The sequence below is a fragment of the Rhinolophus ferrumequinum genome, chromosome 7, assembly GCF_004115265.2.
Source record: "Rhinolophus ferrumequinum isolate MPI-CBG mRhiFer1 chromosome 7, mRhiFer1_v1.p, whole genome shotgun sequence".
Taxonomy (NCBI): domain Eukaryota; kingdom Metazoa; phylum Chordata; class Mammalia; order Chiroptera; family Rhinolophidae; genus Rhinolophus; species Rhinolophus ferrumequinum.
In genome coordinates this window covers 30,380,136-30,397,234 of record NC_046290.1, presented here as the reverse complement: position 1 = coordinate 30,397,234, position 17,099 = coordinate 30,380,136, and the positions used below count along the sequence as shown (strand labels likewise).

Here is a 17,099-nt window from a genome sequence, read left to right as displayed (position 1 = left end):
TAGCTGACAGGAACCCATGAGATCAGGGACTCTTGGTGGGGCCGGATTTCCTTTGAAGAAACTGAGCAGAAAGGCAATGCTTATATCTTGAACAGATGTTTTGGGGCATCTGGGAGTCTTGAAGCTAGCTCTTCAGATTCCAGGGCTGCCCTGCTGAGTGACTGGTGAGTTTGGCAGCACGTCTTATTTCCTTTAGCTAATCCAGTGGGTTTGGGAGACATTGAGGGAATAAAAGGAATCTCTGAATGCTTTCCTCAGCATTAGTAGCACACTGTAAATTGGAGAATATTTTCCCCCATCTGAAATGGTGATTACATTCTACCTCGATTCCAAGACATATTGGCTTCCTGGAGAGGTGTAGGTGAACACTGACCAACACGCATGCCTCTCAGGGTATTTTCTTGATTACATAACTTATCTAAAAGATAGGTCAGCTCTGGCGAAGTCCCCCTAACACATTTTTCTCTAGTTTTGGCTGCAGGATGACCTGGTCGCATGTATGCTGAAGTGAGTGGCCTTGGGAAGAAAGCAATCCTATCCCCTGCTTAAGGAGCTCTGAGAGAATAAACAAGGATAAGTGTAAGGAGGTCAGTTGTCTCTGGGTGCAGAGCTTCATCAGCAAAGCTCCAAGCAGCTGATCACTTCGGGTCACCCAGACCTGGGAGCTTTTGCTGTGGGCCTCTCTCCTTTGAGCACACTCAGGCACACTGAACTTCCCTTCTACTTATGAAATTTATTATCCATTGTCAAATCTTACTTTCTTGTGTACTACTAGCTTTACAACGTGAATTTTCTGCACGCAGAGCCAGCCTTCCTCTCTCCCTTTTCCCATCTGTAAGTAACATCATTCAAACAGGCAGTCAATATGACAATGTGTCAATAAGTTTCAGGATGTTTGTTTCTTTTGGACGAACATACATCCACCAGCTCAGTGTGTCTCGCTCTATCTCTCTGTCTCTCTCCTCTTTCGTACAAATATACACCGAGTCTCTCACATCATGTACAGATAAATGTCTTGCAGGACTCCCTAGTTCAATGTCAAGTTGGGCAGAAGTGGAGCAAGGGTGGAGGGCAAGCGTGAGGTATGCGGGCGGGCGGGCGGAGACGCTTTCCGGCCAGCAGAGGGCAGCCGTGGGGAGGTGCTGGCGCGCGAGGGTTGAGCGGAGCGGAGCCTCGCTCCCGCAGCCTCAGCCTCAGCACCAGCCGCGGCGGAGCCAGGAGCGCAGCCACTGAGGGCAGCGGCGGCGGCGGGAGCGAGGCGCGCAGCGAGGAGCGGCGCGGGCGGGAAGCAGCAGCCGCCGCCGCCGCCGCCGCCGCCGCGACGGGCAGCCGGGCACGCGGGCAGCCGGCTCGGGCCCCTGTTCGCTCAGCTCCGTGTCCCCGGCGCCGGGCAGCCGGCGAGTCTGGAGCCCGCGCCTTCGCCGGCCGCGTCCTCCGGACATGGAAGGAGGCGGCAAGCCCAACTCCTCGTCCAACAGCCGGGACGATGGCAACAGCGTCTTCCCCGCCAAGGCGCCCGCGACGGGCACGGGGTCGGTCGTGGCCGAGAAGCGCCTGGGCACCCCGCCGGGGGGCGGCGGGGCCGGGGCCAAGGAGCACGGCAACTCCGTGTGCTTCAAGGTGGACGGCGGCGGCGGCGGCGGCGAGGAGCCGGTCGGGGGCTTGGAGGACGCCGAGGGGCCCCGGCGGCAGTACGGTTTCATGCAGAGGCAGTTCACCTCCATGCTGCAGCCCGGGGTCAACAAATTCTCCCTCCGCATGTTTGGGAGCCAGAAGGCGGTGGAGAAGGAGCAGGAAAGGGTTAAAACTGCAGGCTTCTGGATTATCCACCCTTACAGTGATTTCAGGTGAGGACTCCCAGTCGCCGCCCCACCCTTCTCTCCCGGCGCGCCCTCTAACACGCTTCCCAGCTCTGGGAGGGGGCGCCCGGGGACTCGGAGGGAGGGGGTGCCGGGCGGGCGGGGGTGGCGCCGCTGGCATCTTCTACTCGGGCTGAGCTGGCTTGACTCTTCTTCAACTAGTTTCCACCCAGAAGGGGATTGAATGTTGAGTTCCTGTGGCCCTGGAAGCCCAGGGAGGCTCTTCCCCTTTGCCTCGTGAACTTTGGGGACAGATCAGAGAAGAAGGCCATTGTGACCCCTGGATAGGAGGATGCTAAATTGTGCCAGGGAAACTTTTACTTTGGAGGTGAGAGTGTAAGGAAGCGGCCAAAAGTCATCTTGGGGATGCCACGCTTCCTCGTGTTGCTCCCCAAAGAAGTGGGTCCCTCCCCAAAGGGAAAAAGTCGCTCCTGGGGTTGAGGAGAGGTTAGGACAACCGGAGACAGTCACTCACAGGTCCTAGCTGTTCCAGCCGCCCTCATCCCTGGAGAGGATTAATCTGTTTTTCATCGGTTTACAGGCACTCGGTATCCTCAGTGCATTTCTTCAGCATAGTAGCTGGCAGGCTGAAGAAGGGTAATTTGCGCTTCGATAGTCCCTGACTTGAGATTTCAGTGGAGCTGGCGCTGCCAGATTGGACAAGAGCATGACAGGAAGCGTCGAGTTCCTGAAACAGAGACAGGGAGCGTTTCCAGAGCCCCCTTCCTGAAACGGAGAGACACCCTTTCTTGACCTTGACTACAAGTCTATTTCAGAAATCTCTCCCGTTTTCCAGCTAGGGAAGAAGGGTAGGAATGCTGTCAGCTGTCAGGGAAACTGCTTCGGAGACTTAAGACGTTTCCTGATCTTATTTGTTGCTCAAGTATTTCTTCGGTTATAAGCATGTTTAGAGATTATCAAATGAAGGTCGTTAAGTATATTCCCCTTGTTAGGTGCACACACGCAGCAGCCGCGTTATATTAGCTCCTGAATAAGGTTGGACTTTCCATTTAAAATAACAACTAGGAACTCAGGGTGGCGTTAGTTATGTTTGTTTGTTTATTTATTTATTTAACTGAACTCTTTCGAAAAAGAATCAGCGAAAGGAGTATTGGTGCAAACTAAGCAGTTTTAATAGGCCTCTATTAAGCAGCAAACAAGTATAGTAATAAAAAGCAGATTACTTTGAGTTATGTTTAGAAACTAAGGGAAATTGTCATCCATTCCAGGCCTTAATGGGAGCTGTCCACAGTGCTGAATGACATTAACTGTGGAAACCCATACTCCTGCCACACAAAGCCTTGGAGTTACTGTCTTCACCTTCTCTGAGATGTATATACTGTCTCAGAAATCAGAAGCCTCTATTATTTATGCTAGAGTGAATGAATTTTAGGAAGTGTATAATTTTAAGGTTCTTATTTGCAAAACCACATAGCAAAGTCCAAAGGAGGACTAATGAAACCTACTGACATTTATATAGTCCATAGAAAATTAAGAGTTTGACTTTGAATGTTAAAAGGATCTACTAAATAATCAAACATATTTCCTCCACTTGGAAGATGCTTATAGAAATAAACTGATAAATGACCTTCTTCTAAGATATATAATGTTGTCATGCTCGTTAGAATTTTAAAGGTTGAAATTAGGCACAGAATACTATCTTTCTCCGAATCCTCAATGGAAATATGTTGCAACACTTATTACAATTTTTTCATGAAAAACTTTATAAGACAACAGCCTTTAGTATTAATAACAAAAATAAGCATGGTCTTTTTAGAAATATATTTAGTTTTGCAAATAGAATGCTAAACTTGAATCTCACAATCAATTAAGTGATTACATATAATACTTTTATTTTTTAATAATGTGATAAGACCGCACTTTTCAAAATGGTATCATATATCTAATAATTAAACTTTTACCACCTACTGGATGAAAATATAGGGTCACCTTTCAGGAATTGGAATAGTGTGCCAAAATATTTTGAATGAATTAATGAAAGTCATGAAGTTAGAGGTTTTCCACATTTTCCCAAGTAAGTCTATGAGACAAAATATCTCTTTATAGATGTAAAGGAAACAAAAATGTTACTAAACAAAGGAAGAAATTAAAATCGGATGATGGTTCAATTTTGTCATGCATTTCAAAGAAATAAGAGATGATTAAATAGTGAACTAATACTGTAAACAAATTCCAGTGTGAAGTAGTTTGGAGTGTTTGAATAATTGCATAATTGCAGAAAGAAAATGACAGACATAAAGTAAAATTATTATTTAGATTTCTAACAGGGAGATATCTGAAAAAATAGATTTAAAAATCATACTGACAGTATTTCTAAAACAACACACTAAGAAAGTAATCATATACTTATTTGCTTATGGAAGACATGTGCATCTTATTATTTCATTAATGTTTTTATATGATCTCAATACCAATATAAGATTTCTCAAAACCTACTAACATAAGGAAAATGTAATGTAAAAGCAAAAAATGAAAGACCAAATTCTGACAGTATATTTTTTTTTCTGAAGGAAAAGCAACGTGTGAGTAATCTTTAACACAGTAGAGATGTTCTGGTCATGATCTGTTCACCTCAAGTCCCTTCCTGAAGAAGGCACTTTAAGGGAGATGTTTTGCTATGATTCCTACAGTGCCAAACTATGTTCAGTAATTTAGCTACTGAGAAAGTGACACCTAAGAAAACATTTCCCTGGATGGAGATATTGACGACAAGGATCCCCAAAGGGTTTTTTTCCTTGACACTTGCACGAGCCTTTGCATGGCCAGGCCAAGTTACTGGGTCTGTTCTGTGGTCAGCCCCACACTGCCGAATGTAGCATGAGTCTGCTTCTCCAGGGCATGTCAGGACATTAACACTGAGGCTAATGATCTAGTTAGTATCCCTGCTCAGGATGATTTCTATGGCAGGTTCCTTCCCACTTCCCTCAGGCTGCACTGCACGGCTGGGCTGTGTGCCCACTGTGACTCCTGGAGAGCTAGCTAGGCGCCTGTCACCCCAGAGGCCCGAGAGTGCTACCGCCCTGTCTGGCAGGTAGTTTTCTCTACCTCTGGTCTAAGTAGGGCAGAGGTGCTGTATTTCCCTTCTTTCTCAGGAAAGGATGATGTTAGAAACCTTCAGGGACTAGAGAGTCAAATACTGTCAATACTGTTAGAAAAACTGGGTGGGACCTAGAGAGTTTAGTTAAAAAAATCTTAAGGTTTTGTTTATACCATAGTCTCTGAGCACCCAAACTAGGGAAAATACAGTTGCTTAAAAAAGAAAATTATACTGCGGAGTGATGATATGGTCTCAGTCTTACTGAGTTTCATGTGAACAACACATACACAAACAAATATTTAATTTGGAGGTTAAATATGATTTTTGTTTGAGATTACTAACAGTGATTGTATATTTGTTTAGCTTAAATTATTTAATAAAAAAAGTGACACTGGCTAAGTACTGTGCTTTCACAGCCAATCTGTCGTTATGATACAAACATTCAAATGGATTGAAAGAATATTTAGAGTACTTTGTGGATGGTTTCTATTATGTGAGTAATTTACCTTAGAAGAATTTATCACCAGACTATTTGCCATTTCGGGGATTCTGATATTATTTTGTTGGATCACCCTGACATAAGGGCTCTTTTAAAAATAATGCTTCGATTCCATATATATATTGCCTGCCAACATCTTACCTGTTTGGTAAGGGAGGAAATGTTCTATCTTGACTTGTTATTTCTTCCACTGCTCTTCATCCATTAGTCTGAATAACTGTGTGAAAAGCTTATTGTGTCATAAGGTACCCAAGGACCCTAGAGACCTGGACTCACTTCCTGAAGAAGTGACTTTCTAGGCTTCCATCTCTGCCTGGTGTTGCATCCATAACTGCACTGAGGTCAGAGGTCACCGATGTGTTCATTAGTGAAGAGGGCTTCACCCGCATTACACAGTCAGAGAGAGACGTTTTGTTTCCGGGAGCTTCTCCCAAGGAAACAATTCAGCCCTCTGGGGCTTAAGGACTAATTAGCCTACTGTTATGTTATCTTTGTGCTTAGTGTGCTCTGTGTTCTCCCAGCAATGCTCCTTTTCTTTGCTTTCCATGTCAACACAGCCAAAATTAACCATGAGAATTTATTTGTTCTCTGTTAGGTGAATCTTTTTATATCTTATAAATTCAGTTGAGTTTTTCTTCATGACTTTAGCAACTGTTAGGCTCAACTAAAGTAAAATCATTGGAAAGAGTTGGAGGCATGAATTTTTTCAGTTACTTTTTCTTAGTATACATATAAGTTATGAAACTTTGTTTTATTAAATGTTTCACTGTTTAAGAGCATTGGTGATATTATAGTGATATGCTATTAATCTATTGCAAGATGTTTTTCTTGCTTTTTCTGGGTGACTTTCCCTTTAAACCTACTTTTGGTGACTTGGTATAACTTGAGAGTCATTGGGCAGATGCACTTTTACCAAATCACATTTCATTGTGTAGACTTGTATTTATGGACTTGAATATCAATTAATGAATTTTAAATGCACTGGAATGATATACTACTTATTATCATAGGTTCATTTAAGAAAACCTAATTCAACTATACCTGCTTGATCAAAAATCAGAAACCCAAACATTACCAACACCAAAAAACAATTTAAATAGATTTTGTAATTCTGCATTATTCCACTCAATGATGTCCCAAGTCCCTCAGTGATGTCCCTCAGTCCCAAAGTGAGTGCAAGGCAAGCAAAATGTATCTTGCCATTCTGAGTGTAATTCTTGTTTTTAGCAGATAGTTCACATTATTAGAGGGAAAAAATGGGGCTTAGGATGAGGACTTCTTTGTAACAACTACAATACAAATTATGTCCGACCGTTAGCATTACGTGAGGAGTACTGAGCATTGTCAGGGTCTGTGACAAGTTTTCATTTTATCATTTTGTGTAATGAAGTAGCAAACTATGAATTAGATGACATGTATTTTAGCAGCAGAGGTCGTGGTAATGAAGAAAAAAATCTGCATGCACTAGGAAAAAGACTATTTTAACTCACATTAAGTACTTCTAAAAATAATTTCCGTTGTGAAGGCATCTTGATATACAACTTATACCATTATTTTTCTAGAAAAACATTCAGGAGAAAATGGTGATGCTCCCTGCTGCATCCTGGAATTTTCTGTTTTCGCAAAATAAACCTTTCTCTCTCTCTCTTCCTCTCTCTCTCTCTCTCTCTGTCTCTCTCTCTCTCTCTCTCCCGCTCTCTCTCTCACTCACTCTCTCACTGTCTGCTGTCTCGCTCTCTGTTATGCATATGTAACATAAACTTATCATGGGACATCTGTATATGAATATGTGCACATAAACATATAGGTTGATGTTGATCACTTTTGAGTTGAGAATTTATCAGACAAATTTTACCACACTTTGATTTCATGACCCTTTTCAAGTTTATTAGTTAATTCCCCTATAATATTCTTCAACTGTTTCACTTAATAGCTGACCACTCATTTAAAACAAAGTAGCAAAATTACACATGTCTAGGATTTACAATTTGACAATCGTATTTTCATAGACGTGATTTTAATTCCAAGACATTAGCTAAAGAAGTAAGTCTAATTAGACACACAAAGTTAGCGGCTATTTACAAATTTTGTATATTCATGTTCGTTTCCAATATTTCAGTATTATAAATAGTGCTACAGCAGACATCTTTGTGCATTGCTCTTCATTATATTCGGGGCAGAATTCAGGGAATGGAATTACTGCCTATGAACATTTTAGAGATTTGTACATATGAATTTTATCAGTTAATACTGCCATCAGTTGAGCACTTCTTAAAACTATACTTGTAATGTTGGTTCACCAGTGTCGATTCTCCTGTTTATATATGCACAGGCAGTTTTAGGACAGAAAGTCAAAATTGTCTTCCATTTATTCATCATAGAGTGGCAAGAGTGATCATAAAAGGCAAATGTTAACATTCTGCTTACAACCCTTTAGAGTTTTCCCATTAGTTTTAGCATACGTTTGACCAACCTTCCATGACCTACAAGATCTTGCACCATTTCAACTATCTGTGCAACCTCATCACACACCACTCACTCCCTCACTGGTTTCCAGCCACCTGGCTAAATTTTCAGCTCCTAGAACAAGCTGAGTTCTCTCCTGCCAAAGACACTTTGTGATGTTTAACCCCACTGCCTGAAATTCTATTTTCACTTCATCATTCTGCATCATAGCTAGTTTATCCTTGTCATTTGATTTTTGGTTTAATCATTGTGACCACCCTCAACACCTTCCCCTCTATTTCATTTTCTATCTGGGCCTCTTGTTTCATCAGAATTTATAGTTATGTTGTATGTTTGTCCTTCCACTAGAATTTAACCTCCGCGAGCTCCTCAGTATCATTCAATTTTATATTCCTAATGCCATAAAAATGTACATAGTAGACTTTTTTCCTGCTCAGCTTTCTTAGATGCTTTTTTTTTTCAACTTAGTGAACCTTTTCATTAGATGCTTTATTTTTTAACAGATTTTTTGGGATATAAGTCACATACCATACAACTCATTCACTTAAGAATGTGATTGAATGTTTTCTAGCATGTTGAAAGAGGTGTGCAACCATTACCACAATCAATTTTAGAAAATTGTATCACTCTAAGAAGGAACCCCATATCCATTAGCACTCATTTCTGTCTTCCTCCTCTCCTGTCCCCAGAGCTCTCAGCAACCGCTAATCTACTTTCTGTCTCTATAAGTTGTTTTTTTTTTTCTTTTCTAATTCTGGACATTTCATATTAGTGGAATCACCCAATATAGTTTTTTTGTTATTGACTTCTTTCACTTAGCATAATGTTTTCAAGTTTCATCCATGTTGTGGCATGATTCCATACTTTATTCCTTTTATTTCTTTTCTGAATACTATTCAATTGTATAGTTATATAAGCTTTTATATATTCATTCATCAGTTGACGGAAATCTGGATTGTTTTTCCCTTTTAGCCATTATGAATGCTGTTCATATGAACATTCTTGTACATTTTTGTTGTGCGTGCGGAGATATATTTTCATTTTGGAAGTGAAAGTGCTGGGTCAACATAACAGACTTTTAATAAATATTACTGAATTAAAGGACAAAGAATTAATCTTCAACCAGGAAGTGCACACATTTAATCTTAGTATTAATAAATCCAGGTAAAGAAAGCTTTTTTCCCCCCTGCAATAATACCTGGCATGCCCTCCCCACTGTCACCTGCAAATACATGTCCCAACTATTCCATTTCCCTGCCCAATGTACAGATGACTAAATGAAATTGCAGGGAGGTTAAGCAGCATGAACACAGTGACATAGATAGAATGTAAGAACTGGGCCAGGAATTCAGCCCTTCTGAATCTTAATTCTGACACTCCAGCTCTTTTACCTAAGATCAAATAAGGCTGCTGGTATAAGTAATTCTCCAAACCTGCAGAACAACATGGTGGAATAAACCTAATCATTTATTTCTCCCTCTTGAAATCATTTCAAAATAATATGAAAAAACGCAGATCTGTAGACAAATAGAAGAGAGAAAGCAGAGAACAACAGATCTCAGAAACATTTTGAAAAAATAGAAAGCCAATGGAGAAATTATTCTACTTCCCAAATTCTGGACCATTGAACCCCAGAAGTATTCAGGACATGAAGATTCTAGTTAAGAAGTAGTTTCCAGGAAAGCTAGGCTGAAACCAGGAGGCTTAAAGAAAGGTCTTAGTGAATACAGAACTCTCAGTTGTAACATTAGAATGCTTTGAGTCAGGTCAATTCTACTCAGGCAAAAACTAGAGAAAAATACATCCAGTGGGAGACATTTCAAAGTCTTCCAGTAAAAATTCTTATTTATTACCTAATGACTTTGCAAAAAGCCTCACACATATATGTAGAAACTGTAATTATATTTCAGTATTCCATTGTCTAATATGATCTGAAAGCAAAAGATTATGCAAATTTTGAGAAAAGTCTCCGTCATAAAGAGAAAGCCTAATCAAACAGCAAAAGAAAATCCAGAAAACAGACAGGCATTTGGGATAAGGAGAAATTGCATTATTAAAAATACTCTATAAGCGATATCTTCAGGGAGATATTTTATCTGTATAATAAGAATAATATGCTATGAAAAGAGTACCCAGAGAATAAAAACGAGCACTTGGATGTAATAAGTTGGCACGTAAAGTCTAAGGAATCTTTCAGAATTAGGGAAAAAAAGAGTACAGAAAATATAAGTCAAATAAAGGGTGTCTCATAAGGTCACAATCTATAGAAGGAGTTCCAGAATGAGAGGAAAAGTGTGAAAATGGACATATGGAATTAAAAGAGACATTTTAAACAATATTTTCCAGATAGCAAGGAGTGAAATGTCTTTTCTGAGAAGTTCAGAGTGCTCAGCACTGTGAACGTAAAAGACCCCACCAAAGGTCATCACACAGAAGATTCAGGAGTCCACTGAATCAGAAAAAAATACAAAAACTTTCCAAAGTTACATATCAAGAAGTGGGAAAATTATTCTAAGCTAAATGCCGTATAACAAAGTCTACAAAATTCTGAGAGAAAGTGATTTCTAAAAGAATTAATACCCTGCTATTCATTATATGAAGATTAAATAAAGACATTCAGAATTCTAATCTTAAGTGTCCATGTATTTTTTCTTAGAAAGTTACTGGATGATGTGCTCCAGCAAAACAAAGAATTCCATCAAATAACATGACAACATAGAATAAATGATATGGGATCTAACACAGAGGAACCTTGAAAGAAAATCCCAGGAGTACTCCATAGTAGCTGGCCTTGAAGGAAACCAATCTCGACAGGAGCTGGAAAGCAGAGGGCTCTGGATAAAGGCCTTCCGGGGGTGGTGGTTTGGGGGGGGAAGATGAATATTAACATTTGAAAAGTAATTTAATAGATGTTCCAGAGATCATTTGGAATAAAATATCTTTGACTTTCATATAAATACCCATAGAATACATTGAATACAAGCAAATAAACAAGAGACCTTTATCAATTCCAGAATTATGTGAAGGTCTATAAAAAGAGGGAAAAACTCACAGTGCGTTGCTCAGCAGTGAAGAACACTTACCTGGTCAGAATAATGTAAATGAGGTTTACTGGTTTAAGCAAAGCTGTTGGCCCAGTTATTCTGGGAGGGCAAGACAAAGGTAAATGAAGATTGGGTGTTGTAAGAAAGCTAAATCCTCATCTGCCATAATTGGAAATTAGTGGGGTTTAAAGTTGATTTATCAACTTTTTGAAATATGAATTAAATGTCAAAAGAAACATTTAGGGTCCGTGAATTACGGAAATAAGAGTGAAAGGAATGGGGCAGGGCTTACATTTCTTTTTAATCCTTTAATACGATTTTACTTTTTAAAAAAAGACTATAGATCCATGTTGCGGTAACATATAGTTTTGTGAGAACAGAGACCCTGGAGCCAGGGCGTTTGGGTTAGAATCCCCACTCTGCCACTTTAGATTCTTGGCCTCAGTTTCCAAACGTTTTGAAAATATTTCTTCATTTTCCTCCATAAAAGAGTGTCAGATTTCTGGGAAGATACATATTTTATATTTATATTGTGAATACATAGGGTCTGGATATGTAGTGCTTAGAAATTATTCTCTGCACTTAATGCTGTGTGTTACCTATTATTATGAAAGTCATTTTGAAACAGAATTAGGGAGCGTGAACTCTTTGAGAAAGGCAAATACTCTCCACGTACACACTTGACAATTTTCAGAGCTTCTTAAGCGCATGTGTCTGTGAAGGCCATGTAAGTGATAGGCTGTTCTGTTCTCTTTTTTCATCTTCATGGAAGTCCGAGCCACAGAAGCCCCATGTGCGATGGCGGTTTCTGTGTGTGCTAGGTGAAACAGCACTCATGAGGCCATTAGCACTGAAAACTTCTAATACATACTCCGTCTGCAAAATTTTCCAGATATACCAGTTTTATCTTCTAAATTGGTATCTTCTAAGCTACAGTATTAAACATTTAGAAATAGCATTTAGGGAAAATTTTAATGGCATTGAGTTGCATGTACTCATTTCTGTTAATCTTTATTTACATCAGAAAACAGCATAGTTGGACCATTTGGGATCTTATTTCAAATCAGTGAAATGTTATATATGAACCAAATAAGATGACTCATGACTTGCTCAATTCTTCCATTTTCTTTTTTATGTCAAATTTAATAGTAATGAAAGATGGTTATTTAGAAATGTTGCAAACTTTAAACGATGACTTTAAAATGTTTTTTACAGCATTTTAGAGCAGATATCACTTAACATTCTGCCCTTGCAGAATGTTAGCCATTTTTTAAAAGACAATATACCTTATTAAAAATTACACAATATATATAGCTATTTGAGAGACTTGAGTAGAGGCTGAGAAAATGAATATTGAAAGTTATATGAGTACTACTAGTAGGGAGACTGAGTATTATTTTTTTTTCTGTAGGAGAGTCATTCATTGTTTAAAGAATTATTTTTAAAAAGACTTTGTTCGGAGCAGAAAGTTTGGTATTTGCCTTGAATAATCATGTAAGTGAATTATGATGAAGATTAGAGACAGATGTTGTGTCGGGGATTTAGATTTTTAAAATATATGTATATAAAACAGCAGAAATATATTAAAAGCACCTAGTTATTTCTGTATATGTATTAAATAATATAAATAACCCCAGAACTCGATTATATTGATTATATTAATCATTCATGACCATCCATTTACATTGGCTTAGCCTTCCAGGCTGATGAACTACTTTAAGAATCAAATGAAGTCTATGTACCCTTTACCCTAGTAAAGTGCACCTACTCAAAATTTTGTCTGTGATTTCAAAAGCTTTGTGGTTCCCCACAAGCACATTTATTTTTGGACCCCAAGTTAAGAATTTCTGAGCTATCTAATATATTTACATAGAAATATGATACTAAAAACAATGTATGGAAGATACAGGGAGACAGAGTTTTGCTCAGGTAAGCCATTTAAAAATTAAGAACTGTAGCAACAAAGACTCACCTTGAGAGGGGGAGAGCTCCATGTCAACCAAGTAGTTGAGTCTTGAGCCTAGATACCTGGTCCGCAGGGACTGAATAGAGGTTTGTTATGGGTGGGTCAGTCAATGCAATAAAGCACAAAATTATAGCGAGAAGTAATTTGGGATGAGAGGAAGCTAAATTATTTTTTGCAGATGATGTTTACCTGCCTGAAAAGCTGAATGAACCACCTGAGAAATGATAACATTAACTGCAAAGTTCAGTAAGGTGACTTATTATAATATAAATATACTAAAATATATCAGTATCTTTCCTACATATTAGCAACTGTGATTGAGGATACATAATAGAAAAAAAATCACTGAATACAAAAACCAAAAATAAAAACTATATACTCAAATTTGAAATTTAAAAATTTCAAATCAATATAAAAAAAGTTTATAATAATAAATAGTATTATTTAACTAAAATAATTGAGTAAAATCTATTCTTAGAGTTTGCAAAAAATTAAATCGAAACAGGTATAAATTTATAAAAGGTAAAAATAACTGAAATCAGTGTTCTTAGAAAAATATTAGTGAATTACTTAATAATATTGTTCTGTGGGAGAGTTTTCCAATATATCACTCCAAAGAGAGTATTGCAAACTTTCTAAAGGTCACTTTGACCCTATATAGAAAGTTCTTGAAAATGTATAGGGTAGTAAATTATCTTACAAAAAAAATGACATGTTTGCAAATACGTGGATACAGGATGATCCCTATAACATATTTCATAATAAAAGAAAATTATAAACCCACGAAACCTGAGTAAAATTTCAACCCTGTCCTAAATCATTGGTTATCAGTTATTCCTCTTATCTCTGCCGTTTTCTCCATAGAACTTATCACAATGTATTATACTAAATGTTTTGTTTGTCTAATTTTCTTATCTCCCCTCATCTGTAATGTAAACGTCGCTTAGGGTGAGGTGTTTTTTTGTTTGTTTGTTTTTGTTTTGTTTTGTTTTGTTTTTTCTTTTAACCACTGTAGTCCAAGGGCTAGACATGTGCATGGCACAAAGTAGCCACTCAATAATATAAATGAATGAAGAAATGTTGACAACGTTATGCTTCGTCTTGGTTTTTATACACAATTTCCAACAACCAGATGGTCTTTTTCCCTATATTTCCTACAAAAAAGTGAATATTTTAATTTAGTGTAGACAGCCTAATCTAATACATAGAAACATGTATTTAGAAACAAGATTTGAAGACATTTAAAATAATATGCATACATACTTGTATTAATTCTGTTTACTATAATGCTGATTTTTAATGTAATTTTTAAAATAATTTGGGATTATATATTGTGGATATCTTGGGATGGCTCTTGTTTACAGTCCTATAAAAGCTATTTAAATGTCATTGCCTTTGGAATCAGTGCTATCTTCAAAATAGAGTTGAAAATATATCTCTTTGGGCAATGACATTTTAAGAAGGAATGACATTACTTTTTTACAGATATAATTTTTTTTTTTTAGCCAAATTGGACTGCTTGGTATTGTACCTCATAGAGGTATAATTTATAAAATACTGAGTCAGTGTTTTGAAAGGGGATTAATTTTTATTTATTAATTATGTGATGAGTAGTTTCTTTTATTGTGTTCACCAAACTTAAAAAAAAAATCCAACCAAAAGCTTTTCTGAGTAAACCCTATTAAATTGGTCCTTGTATTAAGTTAATGGAAAAGATATCATAGATCTTGATACAAGAAAATTGAAGTTGACATAAATTTTGAAGGAAAAGGGGACTTGAGTCTGAGAAGATAGTGGTGCCTTAATTTTTGCACATGAAAAACAGAGTGAATAAAGAGCAAAACCAAAAATACCTGTACAACTTTTACAATAAAATTACTTCCATGAATCTAGCAGGTGGGACAAACCTATAAAAACTGTAAGACCTGTGGTTTTGAACCTCCATGTAGTTTGAAGGAAGGAAGTATAGGAAGCAAGGTCATCTGAGAACCGGTGGACCTCCCACATAACCAACAGGTATTTGGGAAGAGCAGCTGAAATTGGCATGGGATTCACACACCTCAATAGCAAGAGGCCTGCAGTAATTTGAAGAGAAATTGCTGATCCCAGGTCTACGGCAGTAATACATAGATAACGTCTCTTAAAATGTGTATACATTTTTTGGGCACCCTCTGTATGTGAGGGGCCTAGAGAAACTTGACTTACCAGATAGTAAAGAAGTTATCAAAGACTACCAGGTTAATATAAAAAAGACTCAGGAGCCAGATTGAAAAAGCCAAGATGGGCTTCAAGAAGGATAAACATTGCAATGAATTCAAACTCACCAGATGCTTAAATTTAAATTCATAATGATATAAAAATGGTTACCCACTAAAACTCAAAGGGACCCAGTTCATTTCCTTGAAATCTTGGTAAATAAAAGGAAAGAATCCAGTATTTATCCTGCTTTTCCTATATTATCTGTACCAATGTGTAATCAAATAGTAGAGGAAGAGGAGTGTCCTGATAAAATTGTTAAGCTAATACATGAAAAGGTAATGATATAATTAGAAAATCATGATTTTACCTCCCCTGTTCAATTAATGCATCTAGATGTTGAGCATCAAATGGCCACTAGTAACAAAAAAGGCAAAAACAAACGTTGCATCTTTCATGTTAAAAGAACACAAATCGCTTATAGTTTTGCCAAGGGGTTGGAATGTGAGTCTAATCATGCGTCTGATTCCAGGTAACAAACTGCAGGAAATATCATACAAAGGATGGAAGAACATGCTGAACTTGCCCCTTGCGCATGTAATCAGCAAAATCCAGTTTTAGAGAACTGATGGGCCTACCACCCAGGCCCTTCAACATATAAACAGTAAGGAAAATAATGGGATGGAGGGTAATTTGTAGGTTAAAATTGAATAGAAATGGAATATGGCGGTTTGGGGCAGACCAGACTGTACAATCTAGGGATGCACAATTGTGATGAAACTGTAAAGAAATTCAACGAATCACCTACTATGAAAATTAGCATAGCTGTTATTTTTTGGGTAGTTGGGGACGGTGATTGGCTCTATGCACATGGACAGGCTACCTGGGTGGGTGGCACAGTTCTATTTCTTGACCGGGTAGTCCTTTCAGGAGTGTTTGACATAATAAACCACTTCTTTCTGTAGGTTTCTGTATTTGCATTATTTTTCCATATAAAGTAAGAGAAAAAAAGGGAAGAGGCCTTAATTTTAAATAAGAAAGTATAGGCTATGATGAAAAAGAAGTACGGGCGGGAGGGGTGGAGGGTGGGGGGGAGGGTGAGGGGATTGGAGGGCAGTCGGTGACCACAGGATGGCCACGGGTTTGAAAATTAATCTGGGGAACGTAATTTGGTGGTTACCAGAAGGTAAAGGGGTTGGGGGGTGGGGGATGAGGGTGAGGGGGATCAAATGTATGGTGATGGAAGGGGAGCTGACTCTGGGTGGTGAACACACAGTGTGATTTATGGATGATGTGATACAGAATTGCACACCTGAAATCTATGTAATTTTACTAACAATTGTCACCCCAATAAATTAAAAATAAATTAAAAAAAAAGAAGTACAATATTACTATTTATCTCCATTACTCACAAATCTGATCTGTATTTGCAATAAAACCCTAATAATGCTAAGGCAAAGGAATGTAATGCAACTTTAGGGTGGGGAAATCAACCAGACATAATCTTAGAAAAGTCAGAACCTTAACTTTTAACTAGAAAGCAAAAACTTTTAACTGGATTTCAGGAGATGTTTAAGCTCTATAATGCTAATCTGTAAAATTTGAGAAAATATCTTTCCCCTTAAGAATATTGTGACAATAAAATAATATGTGAAAGGTGTCTGACATATAGCCAATATTTAACAAATGTCAAATTCCTTTTTCACTTTCTTTTTGTATTCCTGTTAATGATTAATATATAAGTATAAATAAAGAAATAATAGCAGCTTATCTAAAAGACATGGGATTATACACATTAATTTACTCACCCAGTAATATTTATTGAGTGCTGAGTATGTTTTCAGGGACTATTAGGTGCTTTAGAGACAAAAAAAAAAACCCAAACCAAGTTATAGCTTCTCAGCCTTTTTGTCTAGTAAAGACGACAGGTACATAGGAAAAGGAGGGAAAGAATGCCAATAGGGAAATTGTACAAAATGATATACCACTAGAGAAAATCATGATTCATTAA

General features: G+C 38.0%; 1 protein-coding gene across 1 annotated transcript in view; it reads left to right on the top strand.

Moving 5' to 3' along the window:
• Positions 1–1,317: 1,317 nt before the first annotated feature.
• The window catches only part of HCN1 (hyperpolarization activated cyclic nucleotide gated potassium channel 1), a 346,451-nt gene continuing 330,669 nt past the window's right edge, over positions 1,318–17,099 (top strand). The window contains exon 1 of the mRNA XM_033110926.1: positions 1,318–1,847. Within this exon, the coding sequence (XP_032966817.1) occupies positions 1,441–1,847 (407 nt within the window). The 5' untranslated portion in view covers positions 1,318–1,440. The remainder of the gene's footprint in view (positions 1,848–17,099) is intronic.